The sequence below is a fragment of the Giraffa tippelskirchi genome, chromosome 6 (genome assembly GCF_054371585.1).
Source record: "Giraffa tippelskirchi isolate mGirTip1 chromosome 6, T2T-mGirTip1v1.2.pri, whole genome shotgun sequence".
NCBI lineage: Eukaryota > Metazoa > Chordata > Mammalia > Artiodactyla > Giraffidae > Giraffa > Giraffa tippelskirchi.
In genome coordinates this window covers 10,931,275-10,953,273 of record NC_137280.1, presented here as the reverse complement: position 1 = coordinate 10,953,273, position 21,999 = coordinate 10,931,275, and the positions used below count along the sequence as shown (strand labels likewise).

At 36.8% G+C, this 21,999-nt stretch overlaps 1 protein-coding gene across 21 annotated transcripts in view; it reads left to right on the top strand.

The window, feature by feature from the left end:
- Window positions 1-21,999, top strand: part of VIRMA (vir like m6A methyltransferase associated) — a 149,950-nt gene that overhangs the window by 108,002 nt on the left and 19,949 nt on the right. For 5 of the 21 annotated variants that reach the window (XM_081496955.1, XM_081496949.1, XM_081496944.1 and 2 more), the window contains 10 exons: window positions 207-375; window positions 6,402-6,524; window positions 7,386-7,658; window positions 9,580-10,720; window positions 14,268-14,759; window positions 15,789-15,943; window positions 18,023-18,105; window positions 20,281-20,374; window positions 20,524-21,068; window positions 21,575-21,810. In XM_081496955.1, the coding sequence (XP_081353081.1) occupies window positions 6,512-6,524; window positions 7,386-7,658; window positions 9,580-10,720; window positions 14,268-14,759; window positions 15,789-15,943; window positions 18,023-18,105; window positions 20,281-20,374; window positions 20,524-21,068; window positions 21,575-21,810 (3,032 nt within the window). In that variant the 5' untranslated portion in view covers window positions 207-375; window positions 6,402-6,511. Of the gene's footprint in view, window positions 1-206; window positions 376-6,401; window positions 6,525-7,385; window positions 7,659-9,579; window positions 10,721-14,267; window positions 14,760-15,788; window positions 15,944-18,022; window positions 18,106-20,280; window positions 20,380-20,523; window positions 21,069-21,574; window positions 21,811-21,999 lie in introns of all 21 variants that reach the window. The other 16 variants (XM_081496951.1, XM_081496960.1, XM_081496959.1 and 13 more) reach the window with 6 other exon arrangements.

The following is a 21,999-nucleotide window of genomic DNA, read 5'->3' as shown; positions in this document are numbered from 1 at the left end:
AGACAGTCTTAGGTATGATAACTCTAGAGGGCCATGTAAAAGTTGTGCCTCTGGGTGAATTTCCACCAATATTGATCGTTGCCTTTTCAGCATGCTTTTAGATATTAGTTGAACCCACAGAGTAATTTGATACCAGTTTACTTCTAACATATTAAAACATCAGTTTGAAAGATATCTCTTCCCCTATTGCCCTCCCACCAAATCAGGTGAATACTGATGGTTTGGTGCTGAGAGGCTGGTACAACTGTCTGACGCTGGCAATATATGGATCAGTGGACAGAGTCATAAGTCACGACAGAGATTCCCCTCCACCTCCACCTCCTCCTCCACCGCCTCCCCAGCCACAGCCAAGTGTGAAAAGGAATCCAAAGCATGGTGAGAATTTTAAATTTGTTTTATCAGTGAAACTTGTATTACAGTGGGAAAGTTAACTCAAAGAACTGTTGTACCTTTTGAACCTTGTTTAAAGCTTGACAAGTTATCTGTCAGCCTTCCATTCTTTCTTAGAAGAGTTTCTTTTTCTGTTGAAGTGGTTGCATTTTATTTTCTTCCTCTACTTTTCAAAAATGCTTTTTTAATTGATTCGAGGTTTTTTTGTTTGTTTGTTTAAAATATATAAAAGATAATAGAATCCATGGCTATTTGTGATTTACTATGAAAATTGTCTTTCAAAGAATTAGAGAATGGGACTTCCTTGGTGGTCCAGTGGCTGAGACTGTGTGCCCAGTGCAGGGAGCCCGGGTTGGATTCCTGGTCAGGGAATTAGATCCCACAAGCCACAACCAAGAGTTCTCATGCTGCAACTAAAGATCCCACATGCCACAGTAAAGGCCTGGTGAAGCCAAATAAATAAATAGCATTAAAAAAAGAGAGGAAGAGGGGCCAGAGCTTCCTCTTTCTGGCATGTGAGGACACAGTGAGAAGGCAGTTGTCTGCACGCCAGGAAGAGAGCTCTCATAAAACACGACCATGCTGGCAGTCAGATGTCAGACTTCTTAGCCTTCAGAAGTACATGAAATAAATGTTTATTGTTCGTTAAAAAAAAAAGGAAGAATAGGCAATAAGTTTGGTATGTGTTAATGGCATTTCCTTTATCAGATTTCTTTATATGTCTAAATCTTAGCTAAAGGAGATTTTCCCCTTTTGGGAAAAATAAAAACTTTAGGGACTTCCCTGGCAGTCCGCTGATTAAGACTCTGCACTTTCAGTGTAGGTGACGAGGGTTCAGTTTCTGATTGGGGAGGTAAGATCCCACATACGATGAAGTGTGGCTCCCAGGAAACGCCCCCACAAACCCACCCGCCCCCCTGAAACAAAACAAAGCATAAGCCTTCTAGTAAACCTCAGTGACTTTCCTTATACAAAGCAGACTGTTAGGCTTAGGGTTTCCAGGGTCTGTTTTCCTCACTTTGGTATTACTCATTGTAATAAGGAGATTGAACTAGTGGAACTAAGGAGATTTGGGAATAAATATTGAAATTACAGTTGAGGTCATAGGGAAAAATAGTTCACTTTACAGTTAGCATTTTATGAGCACAGATAAAATGACCATTGTTTCTCTTAATCCTTATATAATACTGTTGTGTGAGGTCTTTGTCTCTGATGGTGGTCACACACTGTAGTTTAATCTTTTTTCTTGTATCTTATCTGCTAAGCACAGCTAATATTTCACTTTTCTTTGTATCCTTCATTCTTCTGTGCTCATTTGTCTTTTTTTTCTAGACTGTGAGCTTTTTGTGGGCAGAGAAGTATACTTTACTTGTATCTTTGGTCTTTTTTGTATTTTGTATATATTTTATTTATATAAAACGAAAACAGTTCATCCATTTCACTCACCCCCAACCCCCACCCTCTGGAAACCACCAGCCAGTCTCTTTGTGTCTATGAGCTTGTTATTGGTTTTTTTTAAATGTACTTTTTTAGATTGCACATATAAGAGAGATCATACAGTATTTGGCTTTCTCTTTCTGATTTATTTCACAGAGCGTAATGCCCTTGAGGTCCATGTTGTTGCAGATGGCAAGATTTCTTTCTTTTTTTTGTGGCTGAATAATATTCCATTGTATTAATATGTGTATGGAATAACACATACACACCCTCCACATTTTCTTTATTCTTTCATCTGTTGGTAGACGTTTACCTTGTTTCTTGGCTACTATAGGTAATGCTGCAGTGGACATGGGAGTGCATGTAACTTTTCAAATTAACGTTTTTATTTTCTAGGGTAAATACTCAGAAATGGAATTGCTGGATCATTATGTTGGTTCTACTTGTAATTTTTTGAGGAACTTTCATACTGTTTTATTAGCAGCACCAGTTTACCTTCTCACCAACAGTACAGAAAAATTTCCTTTTCTCCACATCCTCACCAACAGTTGTTATTTCTAGTCTTTTGGTAATAGCCACTCCCTGGTGGCTTAGTGGTAAAAGAATCCATCTGCCAAGCAAGAGATGTGGGTTTGATTCCTGGGTTGGGAAGATCCCCTGGTGAAGAAAATGGCAACCCACTCCAGTATCCGTGTCTAGGAAATCCCATGGACAGAGGAGTCTGATGGGCTACAGTACATGGGGTAGCAAAGGGTCGGACACAACTTAGAGACTAAAAAAGCAACAAATTCTGACAGGTGTGAAGTGATATCTGATTGTGGTTTTGATTTGCATTTCCATGTTAATTAGTGATGTTGAATATCGTTCCATGTACCTTTTGCTTGTTCTAATAGGTTTTTGGTGGAGTCTTCAGTCATATCCGACTCTTGCAACTCCATGGACTGTAGCCTGCCAGGCTCCTCTGTCCGTGGGATTCTCTAGGCAAGAATACTGGAGTAGGTTGCCATTTCCTTCTCTAGGGAATCTTCCCGACCAGGGATCGAACCTGTGTCTCCTACATTGGCAGGTGAATTCTTTACCATGGAGCCACCTGGGAAATCCAATGGAATCTGCAGGATTTTCTATATATTATACATGTTTTCCCTGCTATCTGAAAGTGTTCCTGTGAAACCTTTTGTAAACCAGAATGATACAAAGTGAAGAAACAGTTAGCTGAGGACACATCTTGCTGATGGATGTGCAGAGTGAACTGGGATAAAGCACAGATGCTCACAGACATAACTCAAAGCTGTGGTGGCTTCATGCTGAGATGCTAAGTGTAGTTGCTGGAGAAGGAGCTTGGCGGTGCCACTCTTGACTTTTTTGGGGTTATGCTCCCTCTGTAACAGCTCACTGCAAAATTTATTCGGTTACTGAAAACAGGTGCTAACATAAAGCTTTTGTAAATGTCAAGTGGCATAAAGTGAACTTCTAAAGAGCAGGTCACAGAGTTGGACACAACTAAACAGCTTAAGAGCACACACACGGTGTGGTGCAGTCCCTCTATACCTGCTTCATTGGGAGTGTTTATCGTAAAATTATTTTACTGCGTCTGTTGAGATGATCATATGATTTTTATCCTTCATTTTGTTAACATACCACATTGACTAATGTGCAGATGCTGAACCTCCCTTGCATCCCTGGAATAAACCCCACGTGATCATGGCGTATGATCCTTTAAGTGTATTATAGAATTCGGCTTGCTTTATTGAGGATATTTGCATGTATGTTCATCAGGGATATTGACCTGTACCTTTTTTTTTTTTAACTTGTTTATTTTAATTGGAGAATGTAACTTTGTGTTTTGGGCTTCCCAGTGATAAAGAATCTGCTTGGGAAGCAGGAGAACGGGTTTGATCCTTGGGTTGAGAAGATCCCCTGGAGAAGGAAATGGTAACCTGCTCCAGTATTTCTCGCCTGGAAAATTACATGGACAGAGAAGCCTGGTGGGCCACAGTCCATGAGGTCACAGACAGTCAGACACAGCTGAGCGTCTGAGCACACAGACACAACTTTGTTTTCTTGAGACATCCTTGTCTAGTTTTGGTATTAGAGTCATGCTGGCCTTGCAAATGAGTTTTAGAAAGCTTTGAAAAGAATTGATATTAATTCTTTTTTAAATATTTGGTAGAATTCATCAGTAAAGCCATATGGTTCTGGACTTTTTTGGGGGGGAGGTTTTTGATTAGTGATTCGATCTCCTTATAGTAATTGGTCTGTTCAGATATTTTGTTTAATCATGATTCAGTCTTGGTAGGTTGTATGTTTCTAGGGCTGTATCCATTTCTTCTAGGTTGTCTAATTTGCTGGTATATAATTGTTCATGGTAGCTTCTTATCCTTTGTATTTCGGTGGTATCAGTTGTAATCTCCTCTTTCATTTCTGATTTTGCTTGAGTTCTCTCTTTTTCCTCAGTGAGTCTAGCTAAAGGTTTACTAATGTTATCTTGCCTGAGCTTGTAGTTTTATTGATATTTTCTGTTGTCTCTAGTCTTATCCCAGTGTAGTCTACTGACTTGTCAGAGACAAATGCCACATGATATAACTTATATCTGGAATGAAAATATGACACAAAGGAATCTTATCTACCAAGCAGAAACATACTCACAGATTCAGAGAACAGCTTTGTGGTTTCCAAGTGGGGAAGCAGGGTTGGGGAGGAATGGAGTGAGAGTTTAGGGTTAGATACAAACCATAACATATAGAATGGATAAACAATAAGGTTCTGCTGTATAGCGCAAGGAATTACATTCAATATGAGATAAACCATAATGGGAAAGAATATAAAAAATGTGTATAACTGAGTCACTTTGCTGTACAGCAGAAATTAACATGGCATTGTTAATCAACTATATATCAGATAAAGAGAAGTGGAAAAAGATTTACTGACTTTTAGAGAAAATCATTGGAAGGACTGATGTTGAAGCTGAAACTCCAATACTTTGGCCACCTGATGCAAAGAGCTGACTCATTTGAAAAGACCCTGATGCTGGGAAAGATTGAGGGCAGGAGGAGAAGGGGACGACAGAGGATGAGATGGTTGGATGGCATCACCGACTCAATGGACATGGGTTTGGGTCGACTCCGGGAGTTGTTGATGGATAGGGAGGCCTGGTGTGCTGCAGTTCATGGGGTCGCAAAGAGTCGGACACGATTGAGTGTGAACTGAACTGAAAGAAAATTTTACTGCAGTATAATTTTTATTTGCAGTGTTAGTTCCAGATATACAGCAAAGTGAATCAGTTATATGTATCTCCACTCTTTTTTATATTATTCTCCCATATAGGCTGATACAGAGAACTGAGTAGAGTTAGTTTACTGTGCTGTGATAGGTTCTTATTAGTTACCTATTTTATATTTACTAGTGTGTATATGTCAACCTCAGTCTCCCAGTTTATCCCCGCTCTGTTCCCTCGAGTAGCTATAAGCCATTCCTTCCAGTAACCATAAGTTTGTTTTCTATATATGTAACTCTGTTTCCGTTTTGTAAATAAGTTCATTTGTATAATTTTTTTTAGATCCCACATACAAGCAATATCATATGACATTTGTCTTTCTCTCTGTGACTTACTTCACTCTTACTTGCTTTAAAATGGACACTTGAGCTCATAGATTGCATTTATATATGTGTGCATGTTTTTAACTTTTTGTTTTGAAATAGTTACAGATTTATAGAAGGCTGCAAAGAAATGTGTAGGCAAGTCCTGTGCACTCCTCCCAGATTCCCCTAGTTAACATCTTTGACAACTCTAGTACAATATCAAAACAATATTGGCATTGTTAACAATCTGCAGAGCTTGTTCACATTCACCAGTTTGTACATGTACTCGTGCATGCATGTGTGTGTATATATGTGTAGCTGTGTGTGATTTTATGTCATGTATAGTTTTGCATACCCATCATTGCAATTAATATACTTGATTGTACTATCACAGTATTCCCTGGTATTACCCCTTTGTAGCCATACTCATCCCACCTGTACCTATTTTTGACAATCATTAATCTATTCTCTGTCTCTGTAATTGTATTATTTCATAAATATTACAAAATGGAATCATGAAGTTGGGATGTTTTTAAGATTGGCTTTTTTCATTCACCATAATTTATTTGAAATTTATCTACTTTCTCTATGTATCAGTAGATCATTCTTTTTGTTGCTGAGTAGTAATAAATAGTATGAATATATTATTTAACTGTTCAGTCATTGAAGGACATTTAGGTAAGTTTCTAGTTTTTGACTTTAGCAAATAAAGTTATTTGTGAGCATTTGTGTACATCATCCTGCGAGAAAATAAGTCTCCATTTCTCTGGAGTAATTCCTAAGAGTTCCGTACATTATATTTTGGTATATGGGATTCAGAAATTCTAACTTTCCCAATATAAACTGATTAGCAAAATTTCTGTTAGACATCAGGAACAAAAAAGTTAATAAATTCTGAGGATGAAAACTCAAATGATCAATAGCAATTTTGTCATGTATTTATATCACTGACTTTAATAATTTTAAAGTTCTTTTTCTTTTTCTAATAAAATCAGCTGATGGGGAGAAAGAAGATCAATTTAATGGAAGCCCTCCAAGACCACAGCCAAGGGGACCAAGAACTCCACCAGGACCCCCGCCCCCTGATGATGACGAAGATGATCCCATGCCGTTGCCAGGTAGAAATAATAATATTTTTTCCCATCTCTTGATTAATGTTAATATAATAGTACTTTTTTTATTAGAGGAAAAAAATAAGATGCTGGTAATCAAATCTTGATGAGTGTCTCCCACCCCTATTCTGAGCAGTGTTTTCTTGTGGGTTTTTTGTTGTTGTTGTTATTGTTGTTGGCAAGTGAATTTGTTTAAAAAAAAATCAGTTAATTCATTTGAAACTGAAATAACATTGCTTTGAAAATAAACTGTTAATGTACTATAATGATAGTATAGAGAAGCCACTAGTAAAAACAACCTGTATGTATTGGAAGAGATAAAAATCTGTAGTTACTTAATAGCTAAAAAAGAATTATTGTGTAAGAACATAAAATAGCTGCTGCTGCTGCTAAGTCGCTTCAGTCGTGTCCGACTCTGTGCGACCCCATAGACGGCAGCCCACCAGGCTCCCCCGTCCCTGGGATTCTCCAGGCAAGAATACTGGAGTGGGTTGCCATTTCCTTCTCCAGTGCATGAAAGGGAACAGTGAAAGTGAAGTCGCTCAGTCGGGTCCGACTCTTAGCGACCCCATGGACTGCAGCCTACCAGGCTCCTCCGTCCATGGGATTTTCCAGGCAAGAGTACTGGAGTGGGGTGCCATTGCCTTCTCCAACATAAAATAGCATACTTTGTTAATTCCCACTCTAGAAAATTGTGCAGTGTTTATTCTTAATATTTTTTAAGATCAAGTAATTCTACCACTTTTTTTTTAAGGGTGTTTATGAGCTAAATCATCCAAAATATTAAATAGTTGCAATATTCAGTCCTTCTGCCTCTTATTATTTAAACAGTTAAAATAATCTGTGCCTTAAATATCAATTTTTCAGTGTCTGGTGACAAGGAAGAGGATGCTCCTCATAGAGAAGATTACTTTGAACCCATTTCTCCTGATCGGAATTCTGTTCCCCAGGAAAGTCAGTATTCTGATGAAGGAGAGGTGGAAGAGGAACAGCAAGAAGAAGGGGAAGATGATGAAGATGACGTGGATGTGGAGGAAGAAGAGGATGAGGATGAAGATGATCGCCACACGGTAGATAGTATCCCTGAGGAGGAAGAGGAGGAGGAAGAGGAAGAAGGTGAAGAAGACGAAGAAGGTGAAGGTGGGTGGATTAGCTGGGACTTCTTGCTTTGAAGCGCTGGATACTAGCTTGATGTAGCTTTTAGCAATGGAAAAGAATTTATAGCTGAGATAAATGGCTTTCAAGAAACCTAAGGGTCAGATTGGGCTGGGCCTTGAGACCTGACTAGACTTGAGGATTTCTATCTTTTCTTTGCTTTGTTTTTCGAACTGTTATTTAGTTAGAAAAACGAATTTATTTACTTATTTTTTTTAAACTGACTGTTATGTCTCTATTTACCCCACATCTTTAATATCTTCTTTTTTGTTGTTGTTCTTTTTGGTGGTTCCACTGAGGCTCGTGATATCTTCTTTTTAACCAACCAGTTTAAACTAATTGACTGTGTCTCGGATCCGTTTCCAATTTTCTGGGAGAGAGATTCTGTTTGGCTTGCTGTGGTATCAGCTTCCCCTTGATACCATTGGCTTTGTCCAGGGAAGCGAGGATATGCAGCAAATACATGGTGATTAGGGATTTGGTGGTCTGTCTTCAGAGGAGTGGTGTTTTAAGCTGCCTAGAATCCCCAAAGATGTCTGTCATCTCAATATTTTGGCCAAATGCTGCATTATTATTAGACATTCACAAGGAAAAAAAATCTCAATTACAGAGGGACATAAGGCAGCATGATGCAGTCTTTTAGTTAGGTCTTATTTTTCCTTTGAAAGCAAAGAGAGCTATTCAAGCTAATTGACTCTCAAATTGTCCAGTAAATGGAGTGTAATGTTAAAGCATTTATGTAAAATGACAGATCATCTGCTTTGTTCTTCTACAAGATAGTAAAGGGGAGAGTCATTCTACATGAGAATGAGAACCATTTCAGCATCACAGGGGCCCTTTTACAAAATATAAGTAATTGAGTTATTGAGTGATAACTCTTTTAACTTACCCATTTCTAGGATACCACAAAATCCTTTTTAGATTTATTGCATTTAGCAAGTAGTAGTTAGATTTTAGGCAGGCTTTGTTAATCAGAGGACATTTTTGTAGAGAAGATAAGAGAATGAGGCTGGTTAATTTGATTTTTACCAGAAGACATCTGGGGTTAGTCTCGAATCAAGTCTCTGTAGTCCCTTTCTTTTCAAATAGGAGTGTATTGCTATGGCTAAGTTGTTTAGAGCTTAAGAATGTCCATAGAGGGCTGTAACTGGAGGAGTACCGTGGAAACATTTCCTTTTCTTTCTTAGGCTGTTGTTACTCATTTCTATTTTACCACAGCCAGGTAACAGTCATGTTTAAAACTAACAAATTTTCTGTCTCTAGTCCTGTATTACTAAATAGAGGGAAAAGCTGCATGTGTCATGATATAAAAACTCTGTTTTGGCAAAGATGAGTACTTTTATAAACAAATTTTCCATAAAAACATGATACAGAACTGGGAACTGTGTAACAGGTAAATACAGAGAAGTAGAAGTGAAGGAATATGAAATTCTAGAATGTTTTTCCTGACAATATTTGATGTAACTTGGTAATTATGGTATTAATTCTTAGTTAATTTAATAATTTTGGCCCATCAATTCATTTTTTCCGTCTTAAAAATACTCTCTTACAAGGCATGCTTAATTTCTTCCCTCCTGAGAGAGGTATTTTTGGTTCTTTTTTTTTTTTTTTGAGACATTTCTAATTTTATTTCTGTGAGGAAAAGATCTATAGCAGAGTTATTGTAAAGCTGAACAGATATAATAGAAGACTTTGATTATGAAGTTGCTCTACAATTGTTCTATTAGGAATTATAAAATGTTAATAAGTGTTGATAAGATATTGAGGCAGAAGTTAATTTTGTTGATGGAATCATTACTTTTCATTTTTTTGCCACGTTATTAAATAATTTATTTTGACTAACCAGATTGTTTTGCATTAAACAACAATGATGTAACAACTAAGTATTATTTAAACTGATTTTCAGGGGATGATGGTTATGAGCAGATTTCCAGTGATGAAGATGGAATTGCTGACTTGGAACGTGAAACATTCAAGTATCCAAACTTCGATGTCGAATACACTGCTGAAGACTTAGCTTCAGTCCCTCCTATGACATATGACCCATATGATAGGGAGCTGGTACCACTCTTACACTTCAGTTGTCCATACAAGACTACCTTTGAAATTGAAATCAGTAGAATGAAGGATCAAGGTCCAGATAAAGAAAACTCAGGGGCAGTAGAAGCATCAGTGAAGTTAACTGAACTGTTGGATTTGTATCAAGAAGATAGAGGTGCAAAATGGGTAACAGCTTTAGAAGAAATTCCAAGTTTAATAATAAAAGGACTAAGTTATTTGCAGTTGAAAAACACAAAACAAGACGCCCTTGGTCAGTTGATAGACTGGACCATGCAAGCTTTAAATTTACAAGTAGCTCTTCGCCAACCCATTGCCTTAAATGTCCGACAGCTCAAAGCTGGGACCAAATTAGTGTCCTCACTAGCAGAATGTGGGACCCAAGGAGTCATGGGACTGCTACAAGCAGGAGTGATCAGTGGCTTATTTGAGCTCCTGTTTGCTGATCATGTCTCATCTTCCCTTAAATTAAATGCATTTAAAGCTTTGGACAGTGTCATTAGTATGACAGAAGGAATGGAAGCTTTTTTGAGAAGTAGGCAGAGTGAAAAAAGTGGCTATCAAAAACTTCTGGAGCTCATACTTTTAGATCAGACTGTGAGGGTTGTCACTGCTGGTTCAGCTATTCTTCAGAAATGCCATTTCTATGAAATTTTGTCAGAGATTAAAAGACTTGGTGACCATTTAGCAGAGAAGACTTCTTCTGTTCCTAACCACAGTGAACCTGATCATGATACAGATGCCGGACTTGAGAGAACAAACCCAGAATATGAAAACGAGGTAGAAGCTTCTATGGATATGGATCTTTTGGAATCCTCAAATATAAGTGAAGGAGAAATAGAAAAGCTTATCAACCTCTTAGAGGAAGTTTTTCATTTAATGGAAACTGCACCTCATACAATGGTCCAACCTCCTGTTAAGTCTTTCCCAACAATGGCACGTATTACTGGTCCACCAGAGAGGGATGATCCGTACCCTGTTCTCTTTAGGTGAGACATTTTTGGCTTTGGAAAGTATATTTCACCAATTATTAGAGACAGTTTCGTGGGTTGGTTTTTTTTTTTTTTAAAGCTACAAAGCTTTGTTTAATTTTTTTATTTTATAATTTTATTTATTATTTACTTAATTTTTGGCCGTGCTGGGTCTCAGTTGCTGTGCGGGCTTTTCTCTAGTTGGGGATGAATGGAGGCTACTCTTCATTGCAGTGTGAGGGCTTTTCATTGCAGTGGCTTCTCGTTGCAGAGCAGAAGCTCTAGGGCACATGAGCTTCGGTAGTTGCAGTTTGTGGGTTTGGTAGTTGCAGTTCCTGGGCTCACGAGCACAGGCTTAATAGTTGTGGTGCACGGGCTTAGTTGCTGTGTGGCATGTGGGATCTTCCTGGACCAGGGATTGAACCCATGTCTCCTGCATTGGCAGGTGGATTCTTTACCATGGAGCCACCAAGGAAGCCCCTTGTTTGTTTTTTTTAAAATCTGTCTATAGGTAAAATGTGTGTCTTTGTAAGGATGCCTTGATATTTCAAAATAGGTAGTAGTGAAAAGTATGTTACTGTATTTGAGCCATGTTTTGTTAATACTTAAAAGTAGTAATAGCAACTTAGTTAAAGATATAAGTAATAATCAACCATAGTGCTTATATTAGCATATCTGTGAGCAAGAATAAAGGAGAGATTGCTGGGTAGCTTCTGGGAAGGTGAAGCAAAGAGTATGGCATAGGAAGGAGAGAGCTTTTCTGTGTAAGCCTCTTTGTACCTTGTCATTCTAAAACATTGTAAGTGAAGCTGATACTTTACTAAGTTAATTTTACACTCCTTGTTAAAGATATGTCAAAGGTTCAGTTGTCACTTGTTCCTGCCTTATAACTCTCTAGTTATCTACTGGTACAGTTTTGCCATTTTTAGGTACTCAGAGTAGATTTTTAAAATTTGCTTTAATTTTTGAGAGTTTCTTTTTTTGGTATTTTGCCTGTAAATAATTTTTTAACAAATGTAAAAATTACATTTTTATTATTTTATTCCTTATTTCAGTGATTATTTTTTGCCTTGCTTTGGAGCATAATGTATTAACAAAAAATCAATACTTGTCCATTCTAAAATCTGTACCTATTCATTCCTGTTTTTAGCTGAAACTCAGATTTGCCTTAGCTTGAGTTCTTACAGGAGTGTAAGATGATAATTAGTAGAGCAAGGTCTAGTAGGAGATGAGGCCAAGGGTACAGGTGTAGGGGTTTGGCTTTGAACAAGAGAATGGAAACCTTTGAGTATACAAATACAGTTATGTTTGTAGTATGGAGACAGTAGAGGAGACAGGTACTTCTCACTGGTCATATTTTTGGTAAATTAAGACTTGAAGTAATGCCCTGAGGGTGACTGAGTATAAGAAAAAAGATGATGCTCCCAAATAGTTATTGAAGGGAAACTAGTAATTAATGGCCTATTAAGTATTGTTTTTTTTTCTCTCGTAATTGGAGATCGTACATTTGGGTGTCAGATTTTAGGAGATACGGGGTTTTGAATGCTGGGCTAAGGAATTTGGATTTTTTTTTTTTTGGATTAATTTTTCTTTTTTGACTGTGCTGCTTGGTGCGTGGGATCTTAGTTCCCTGATGAGGAGTTGAATCCAGGCTCCTGACAGTGAAAGCACTGAATCCCAACCACCGAGTGGCCAGGGAATTCCTGGGGATTTTGTTTTTAGAATGTGAAAGATCTTGAATATTTTAGAGTAGCAGATCTGATATGATTGAAGTAGTGTTCTAAAATTATATTATAGTTAGGATGTATTGCCATGAAATAGAAATTGATGTTATAAGGTAGATAAGCCTCTCTGCAGATCCAGGGTGTGAGTATTGTGCTGAATACTGGGCCTAGTATAGTGGCATTTACAGAAAATGGGAAGACAAATACTGTGCCAATATTGAGAGTTTGTGGTGGAGCATTACTTGGACTTGGCAACTGGAGCTGGTAAGAGAAAGTAAGAAGGAGCTAAAAGGCTTTGAGGTTTTGAACTAGGGTAACTACTGGAACTGTGCTTTTATGGACAGAAATTGATAAATTAGGAGGGAGAGTGAACTTTGAAAAGAGAAATAATTACATTTTGGAAGGGTTAGTTTGAAGTGATGGCAAGGCTCTAATGTCCCATGTTGGGATCTTCAAGGTAACCCCCAGACTGACTAGCTGGACTCATAGGACTCAGTGTTGTAATCACAATCAGGATTTATTACATCAAAAGGATACAGAACATGATCCCCTAAGGGAAGAGGTACATGGGACAAAGCCTGGGGAAATGAGTCATAAAATTCCAGAGTCCTTTCCTAGTTCAGGCGCAAAGGATCCCTGTAAGTCCCCCGACATCAAATTGTGACATGCGTGAGATGTTGCAAACTGAGGAAGCGCATTAGAATGTGAGCATCCAAGCTTCCTTCGGGGGGATAGCCATGTAGGCACCCAGTACTTAGCATGTACCAGAATTTCAGACCGACAGAAGGAAAGCAGGTGTTCAGAATAAACCATAATATTTGCATAAACAGTTTATGTGCAGTGAGTATTCTTATCAGTTGGTGGTTGGAAACTCCCAAAATCCAAGTCCCTAGAGGCCAGCCAAGGACCACCCTTTCTAAGAAGAAGCATTCTGAGCCTGCCATGTTAACTATTTTCTGAACATTCCGTAAGGTGATTAAGGATGCTCTTAAGAGCGTAGAAGTGTTTACCCTTGTGGTAAGCATTTACTGCAGGTGTTTTCCTCATGACGTAGAAGCCTGAGTTTAAGCAGAAATATGATTTAAAAGGCGATTTTATGCTTTTTGGTTACAACTTTGTGACATTCTGGAAAAGGCAAAACTATAGAGACAGTGAAAAGATCAGCGATTTTGAGGGATTGGGAGCTAGTTGGATGCATAGATGGACACAGAGTATTATTAGGGGAATGAAAATACTGTGTATCAGTAACAGTTGTGTCCATTAGGAGTGTTAGGTGAATTCATACCTTTTCTACTAAAACTAAGTGTACTAAAAAATGGTTCTTGGATGTAATAAAAGAGTACTGTTAAGTACTGAAGATTGATAATTTGACCTTTTTTTCTTCCTAGAAGTACCAATTCAGATATACTACCTGTAGTAAATCTGAATATACCAAATGCTTTTTATAGTATATGCACTGTATTCTCCCTAGATACAGGAATTCAGATATACTGATATGCCATGAGTTGAGTAGGACCATGGTTAAAAAGGAAGGAGCATTTGATAAGTGGCCTAGAAAGAAGGCCCAGAATTTAAAGTCAAGATTGATTCTGGAAAGAGAAAATTTGTCAACAGTTACTAATTAAACATCTTTTGAATGCTAGGAAAAAGCCTTATAGAGCTTTCAGTTTCGTTTGGCCCTGTGGAGAGAAGACTTGCTGTTACATTATGTTTTTAGTCAAAGCAGTATATTGCTGAGGATAAGGATTATTGCTACTAAAATTTTTAACAATACCTGCCTACTGAAAACAGAGGAAATGTTTTGCACTGACTTAACATATATCTTGTTGCTTCTTCTACAGGTATCTTCACAGTCATCACTTCTTGGAGTTGGTTACTCTGCTTCTGTCAGTTCCAGTAACAAGTGCACACCCTGGTGTGCTGCAAGCCACAAAAGATGTTTTAAAGTTTCTTGCACAGTCACAAAAGGGTCTTCTTTTTTTTATGTCAGAATATGAAGCAACAAATTTGTTGATCCGAGCTCTTTGTCATCTTTATGATCAAGATGAAGAAGAAGGTCTCCAGTCTGATGGTGTTATTGATGATGCATTTGCCTTGTGGCTACAGGACTCCACACAAACATTGCAGTGTATTACAGAACTGTTCAGCCATTTTCAGCATTGTACAGCCAGTGAAGAAACTGACCACTCAGATCTGTTGGGAACTCTGCACAACCTTTACTTGATTACTTTTAATCCTGTGGGAAGATCAGCTGTGGGCCATGTTTTCAGTCTTGAGAAAAATCTCCAAAGTCTTATTACACTAATGGAGTACTATTCCAAAGAAGCCTTAGGGTAATTTTATGCTTACTCCTTAAATTTCCTGTTTTATCGGAAAACTACATCACTAGTGGGGTAGATTCTTGAAAGAATGTGTTGTTTTGAAAATAAAAACTATAATTTTTTGACATAGCCTGTAACTTGTTAATCAAGGATTAGAATGATGAACTCTCTTGTGGATATAAAGAAATGAAATAGCAGCTTCTTTAGTTTCCCCACAGAGTTAACAAAGATTGCAGCCGTAGTACTAAAGTATTACATAGTACTAAGTACTCCTGCTGATTTTTGTGGAGGGGAGTCATAAGACACAGAAATAATACATGTAACTTAAGAGTCATGAGGACTATCTTGGTGTCTCTGCCCTTACCTGCTAAGCTGTAAATGATGCTCTGACTTGAGAAGTGTTTTGACTGGATGAGGGAGTTTGAGAATGATAGTGGTTTTTGAAGACATTGCCCTGTTGGGCAGAGGGTTTTAGTCTATGAGAAGAGAAACTCGCTCCTCCTGGTTCATGCTGTACAAAGCAGTGGCATCCTTTGCATCCGAGTCTTGATATGACCCCTTGAGTGATGGATCTCTTGGGGGGACTGTAGAAGCCGAACAAGAGTGCTTCTATGCCTAGTTGTACTTTTACAGTTCTGTAGTGGAAGTCTGAATAATCATGGTGGTAGGTTGATTCATCACACTTTTTCCTATATATCCAGAGTGAAAAAACATTTTAAAGGAGATTAATGAAGTGTACTTCCTAATCTTTCGTTGCTGATGAAGTGTACTTACTCATATTTTATTGTTCTGATAATATTTCTTAATAGAATTCCACTTTCCATTTTGATGCATGTGCTTCGTTATTAATATACTTTTAAGTAGTGGTTTCAGGTGAATTGGAGGTTAAACTAAAATGTGATTTCCTGTTTTCAGGAAGTTAGTAATGTTTCATGGTAAAATTCCTTGATCATCTTAAAACCAAGTTAAAAAAAAAGTTAAAAAATTGTTCCTAAAAAATTATTTGCATACCAAAACCTTTAACACCTTATTTTGTTTCAGTGATTCCAAGTCTAAGAAGTCAGTCGCTTATAATTACGCCTGCATACTTATCTTGGTGGTGGTTCAGTCTTCCAGCGACGTCCAGATGTTGGAGCAGCATGCAGCATCGCTCTTGAAGCTTTGTAAAGCAGATGAAAATAATGCTAAATTGCAAGGTATGACACTTGAAGTTATTTTAAGCATTTATGATACATGAAGAAAGAAAGCCTTTGACTATCTGTAGTTTGTATTTGCCATTTGGGACCAGGGGCTTTAGCATGTTTGATAATATACCTGCTAACACCCTGTGTTAACTTTCTGTATAAGTTAACATACCTTTTATGGAGGTATTTTATATGGTATTCTTAAAAAGATTTTTTTAAGAAGTTGTTGAAAATACCATTTTCTGGAAAGTCATGGAAATTTGTGGGTGGTTGGTGGTTGGTGGTTGGTTCCTAATCAAAATAGAATTAAAGATGAACTCAGAAGTTCAGTTTTGTACAGAAGTTCAGAAGTACAGTTTGTAGGTGTGTGTGTTTTCTTTGAATATGCACTTATTTCTGAGTACAGCTTAGAAATCCGTTTGTGGTTAACACGCGTGCTATTCTCAAGTGAAAAATGATGAAAGAACATTATTTTCTAAATGTATATTGAATGAAGTTTATTAAGTTTATAATAAGGTTTATAATAAGGTGAACTTGAACTTTTTATGTGGGTAGTCTTGAAAAGTTCAAGGTATTTAATTATAGTTTTTTATGTTTTATTTTTGTTCTTGGCATTTGACCTAGCCAAATAGAAAATTTAACATGGTAAATGTTAGAATAGCATGTGGCCACTTTTCTTTTTTCTTTTGTCCATGCTGCGCAGTATGCGGGATCTTAGATCCCAGTTCTCTGACCAGGGATGGAACCTGTGTCCTTTGCAGTGAAAGTGAGGAGTGTTAACCACTGGACTGCTGGGGAAATCCCAGGCCTCTTTTCCTTTTAATCCTAAAAAGATTAAAGTTTAGGATTAATTCTAAAAAGATTAAAGTGTTACCAGTAAAAGTTGGGTACTAAACTCAACTTTCCATATTGAAAATAGATTTTTTTTTCCACCCTCAAAGTATACCCTTACAAAAAGAGTGTATGTAGCATCTTCAAAGGTATTATTAATGCTTTAGTACATATTCTGGGTGATGAGTACACTTATATTTATTTTTTTATTCCTTTTATCTTTCATTTGAGCAATATATATCTGTATAGATGAAAGAGGTAATTTAAAAGTGCATAGGAAAAATACTCAGATGTAAACTGTTGTAATCCTCAGGAGTGTAGTACCAAGGAGAGATGACTCCTATTTGCAGTTTCCGTCAGTTCTTATAAAGTGTCTAAAAATTATTACACTAGAACGCTTTTATAAAAACATTTTTAGTGATAGTCAGGTTTTATCCCTGGGCCGGAAAGGTCCCCTGGAGAAGGAAATGGCAACCCACTCCAGTATTCTTGCCTGGAAAACTCTATGTATAGAGGAGCCTTGACGGGCTACAGTCCATGGAGTCACAAAGAGTCAGACATGACTGAGTGACTAACACTTTCACTTCACCTTTAGGACATAGCTTCCAGGCAGTTCAGTTGCAGTAAAGAGTGTATTTCATGTATTTCTTCCACAAAAAAAGTTTCCTGTTACTGTTTTGGGGGCGAGAGTGATCACTTTTAATTTTGTAACGGCAGATTAGGAAACTGACAAAATTTAAAATTTGTGTTACGGGAAAAGGCCCTCAGCAAATGTTCCTCCATGGGTTTGATCCTGTTAGAAATGAATACATTTGTGTGTGCTATTTTGGGGGTGTGGGAATCAGTGGTAGTATTAGGTGAATAAGCACTATGTTATTTTGTTTTTTTATGGGCAGTTAATTTTATAATTGTTTTAATGTTATAAGTTGATTGCTGTAGAAAGATGCAGTTTAGTTAGATAATTCCGTTTAATCGTATAAACATTTAAGTTTTCAGAAGCCAAATAACTAAGAGTGATAGCTTCTTATTTCTAAACCAGTATAGTATGACATTTACATTTCATTTTAAGGCTTGTTTAAATAATTTAGACACATAATTCCTGTATAAAATTCACTCCATTGAAATGAACATGGATTTTGCAATCTGAAAACGTGGCTTTTCTCTGGAAAAAAATACCTTCACTTCCTTTGTTATTAAGGGTTGTTTATAAGGCTTTTATTTTAAAATATTATATTGTAAGTTACTGTTTTCATTTTTAAGAACTTGGCAAGTGGCTTGAACCTCTGAAAAACCTTAGATTTGAGATTAACTGCATCCCAAACCTAATTGAATATGTTAAACAGGTAAGTAAAACTTAAAAGTATCTTGATTTTATGGAACTGTGTGATAGTATATAGTAATGTTGTATTAAATCACTTGTATAGATAATTGTAGTTAAGTATACTTGATTGATTTACTAGTCCTGTGGGTATAGATTGGTAGTGGGTGCAGATGGATATGTAATTGTGTGTATACATGAACACAAATGCCCACAACGATATTGCTTTCTATTGCCAGATTCTGTCCTATTTTTTTTCTTCTCAAATAAGAATAATATCACCTACCATTTTGGTGACATTTACAAAGGTGTTTTAAAGTTAAATGCTATGATAATGTGACATATTGTTGTTTTAGTTAAACTTTCTGAAAAAGAATTTCCCTCAAAATTTTTGGGTGAAAATTGGTAAGAGTTAATTCTAGATAATTGGAATGAGGACTAGTTCTGTTTGTTCATTTGGGATGGTTAAATTACTTCAATCTGCAATTGAAATAATTCATGAGAGTTGAAAAATCATATAGTTCATAATATTACAGTTGAAAAATTCATATACAAGTCAGGTAATTCATAATGAAAAAATTTGTTATAATCAAAACATTGTTAGTTTGGGAAGTTTAAAAGGTTTTCTTTGCTCCTTAGTTGATCCAGTGTGTGTCATAGGATGAAGGACTAAAGGTGCTCTTTTTTTTAAAGTGCTCTTCTTTTTAAGTGCTAAGGTGCTCTTCCTTCTTTTTTTCTTTTAAAATGATGCATAAGAATTTTTAAACTAGAGGGGCAGAATGGACTTTGAATTATCTCTTTTTCCTCCATCTCCCCTAAGAGTACTTTTACCTCCTATAATGCCATCATATTCTTTTGTTCTTTATTTTATGCCTCAAAGAATATCTAGAGTTTTTCATTATATTCAGTCTTTTATTTAGCAGAGGTACATTAGTGTCCTGTAAATTTAGATGATCAGGTATTTAGGGTACTTGTGCATAGTTAGGAGAATATATTAAGTATCCAGTAAATACCAGAGGACTTGGATTAAAGTATTTAGCCAGTAAAAAAAGTTCAGTGCTAGAAATTTGAATTGCATGTTGTAATTAAAAATTTTAATTTTTATCTAAATCCTTGTCCCATTAAGTATGGTTATTATAAATGACTCTCTAAGATGTGCTAAAAAACAGCTGATCTAAGACAGAAACGTCACTCTGTGACTCCCCACTGCCTTAAGTAACTTGTGGAATAACTGAAAGGGAGCAAGGAAGAAGTTAGAGGGAAAGATAACCTAAGGTGGGGAAAGTGAAAGTCGCTCAGTTATGTCCAGCTCTTTGCGACCTCATGGACTATACAGTCCATGGAATTCTCCTGGCCAGGATACTGGAGTGGGTAGCCTTTCTCTTCTGCAGGGGATCTTCCCAACCCAGGGATGGAACCCAGGTCTCCTGCATTGCAGGCAGCTTCTTTACGGGCTGAGCCACAAGGGTAGGAAACATATGAGGAAAAGGGTTTTCTTATTTTTAGGTTTCTCCTCTGAGGTTTAGAGGCTGAAGTAGTAACATTTTAAAGTGGTATTACTTCTAAGTTTTTTAAACCATCTATATGCTGCTCTTTGAAAATTACAAAAATAAAGCGACTTAAGTGTAACTATTTGTTGCCAGGAAACATAGCCTGGGCAGGACATAGGTAACTGTGTTTCTTTTTCCTCTCTTCATGCCCCAAGTGGCCCTCATAACTAGGTTCCTGTGGTATTTTCAGTTTTTGAAATGTATGTTATGTAGTATTAAACCACTCCCTGATGCTTCATCAATTTTGAAAGAGGTTCTAGTACCCACGAGGCTCTGTAAAATCAGAATCCTTGCTTCCTTTTTGGAAAAACGGATATATAGAAAGAGTATCCAAAAAGCAGCTATTTTAAATTCTTAACACAGAGAGTTTCATACATATCTGTATGTAGCCTTTGTTTTAGTCAGTGCTTTTTAATATACTTGTGTCAGCAGTTATTCATTTTATAAACGTAATGTCACATATAATACAACATATGCCAAAGATAGCATAACCTTTAAAACTTCATTAGCTTTATTCATGTTTTAAGTGTATTTAGGAAGTTTAAAATGATGTAAGTACTTAACTTGAAACTCCTATTTTTAACCAATGCTTTCTCTGGGTCTGATAGGTACTAAGAAATTAAAGTTTCTGTTCATTTTTATTTTTGAAGAATACTGATAACTTGATGACCCCAGAAGGAGTTGGCCTTACTACTGCCTTGCGTGTTCTCTGTAATGTGGCCTGTCCCCCACCCCCTGTTGAAGGTAATGTGGCTACTGTACTTAAAAACTATTTTTTAAGCCTGATGTAAATATCATTTATTAAATAAAATACTCAAAAATCTTAACCAGTGATTAATATTTAAGTAATTAGTTTTGTGTGTTTTTTTTTTCCCTCCCTTATTTATGTAAAGGTCAACAGAAAGACCTGAAATGGAATCTTGCTGTCATTCAGCTTTTTTCTGCTGAAGGAATGGACACCTTTATTCGGGTGCTGCAAAAATTGAACAGTATTCTGACTCAGCCTTGGAGGCTCCATGTCAACATGGGGACTACCCTTCACAGAGTTACTACCATTTCGATGGCTCGCTGCACACTCACTCTTCTTAAAACGATGTTAACGGAACTCCTGAGAGGTGGATCCTTTGAGTTTAAGGACATGCGTGTCCCTTCAGCACTTGTGACTTTACACATGCTCCTGTGCTCTATCCCTCTCTCAGGTCGTTTGGATAGTGATGAACAGAAAATTCAGAATGATATCATTGATATCTTACTGACTTTTACCCAAGGAGTGAATGAAAAGCTCACTATCTCAGAAGAGACCCTAGCTAACAATACTTGGTCTTTAATGTTAAAAGAAGTTCTTTCTTCGATATTGAAGGTTCCTGAAGGATTTTTTTCTGGACTCATACTCCTTTCAGAGCTGCTGCCTCTGCCATTGCCCATGCAAACAACTCAGGTATCACTTCCATATAACATGCATCTTATAGATGACGGCAGTAACACTTTTTTAAAAACCAGTGGTTTTGCTTAAAAAAACAGAAACAAAATCCCCTCATCTCCTTCCCTTAAGAAAGACATAAAATAACTGGATGAGGGTGAGATAAAAACTGAAGCAAGTTGGTCATTAAGGAAACATGGGAGTAACTTTTTGTTAATGTGAATTTTATTATGCTGTTATGTATACTTGTACTCTCGTTGTTTTTAAATCCTTTTCCCCCACCATTAACTAGGTTGCTTCATCAATGGACTCTGATCTACTGACTGCTAACCTGAGAACAATAAGATTTTTTATTAGATGCATTGAATTCAAGCAAATGTTTAATTGTATAACAGAAAATTAAATGTTTTAAGCATGCAGTAAAGATGTTCTTTTCATAATAGTTCTTCCTGAACAGTTTTTGCGATTGTAAATAAATATTTTTAAAAAAATCTATGTACACACACATTATACTTTTTTAACAGGTTATTGAGCCACATGATATATCAGTGGCACTCAACACCCGAAAGTTGTGGAGCATGCACCTTCATGTTCAAGCAAAGTTGCTCCAAGAAATAGTTCGCTCTTTCTCTGGCACAACCTGCCAGCCCATTCAACATATGTTACGGCGTATTTGTGTTCAATTGTGTGACCTTGCCTCACCAACTGCACTTCTGATTATGAGAACTGTGTTGGATTTGATTGTAGAAGACTTGCAAAGGTATTTTCATTTTGCACTAAAAATTTTTTTCCTCAAGGTATTTTTGACACAAATACTTTTTTTTTAAATTAACTTAGACTTTGGAAACCAGGCTTTAGAATGCTCAGATAATATGTGTACATATAAAATATACACACACAGACACATGTATATATGAATATATAAAGATAAATTTTAATTAGAAAGCTA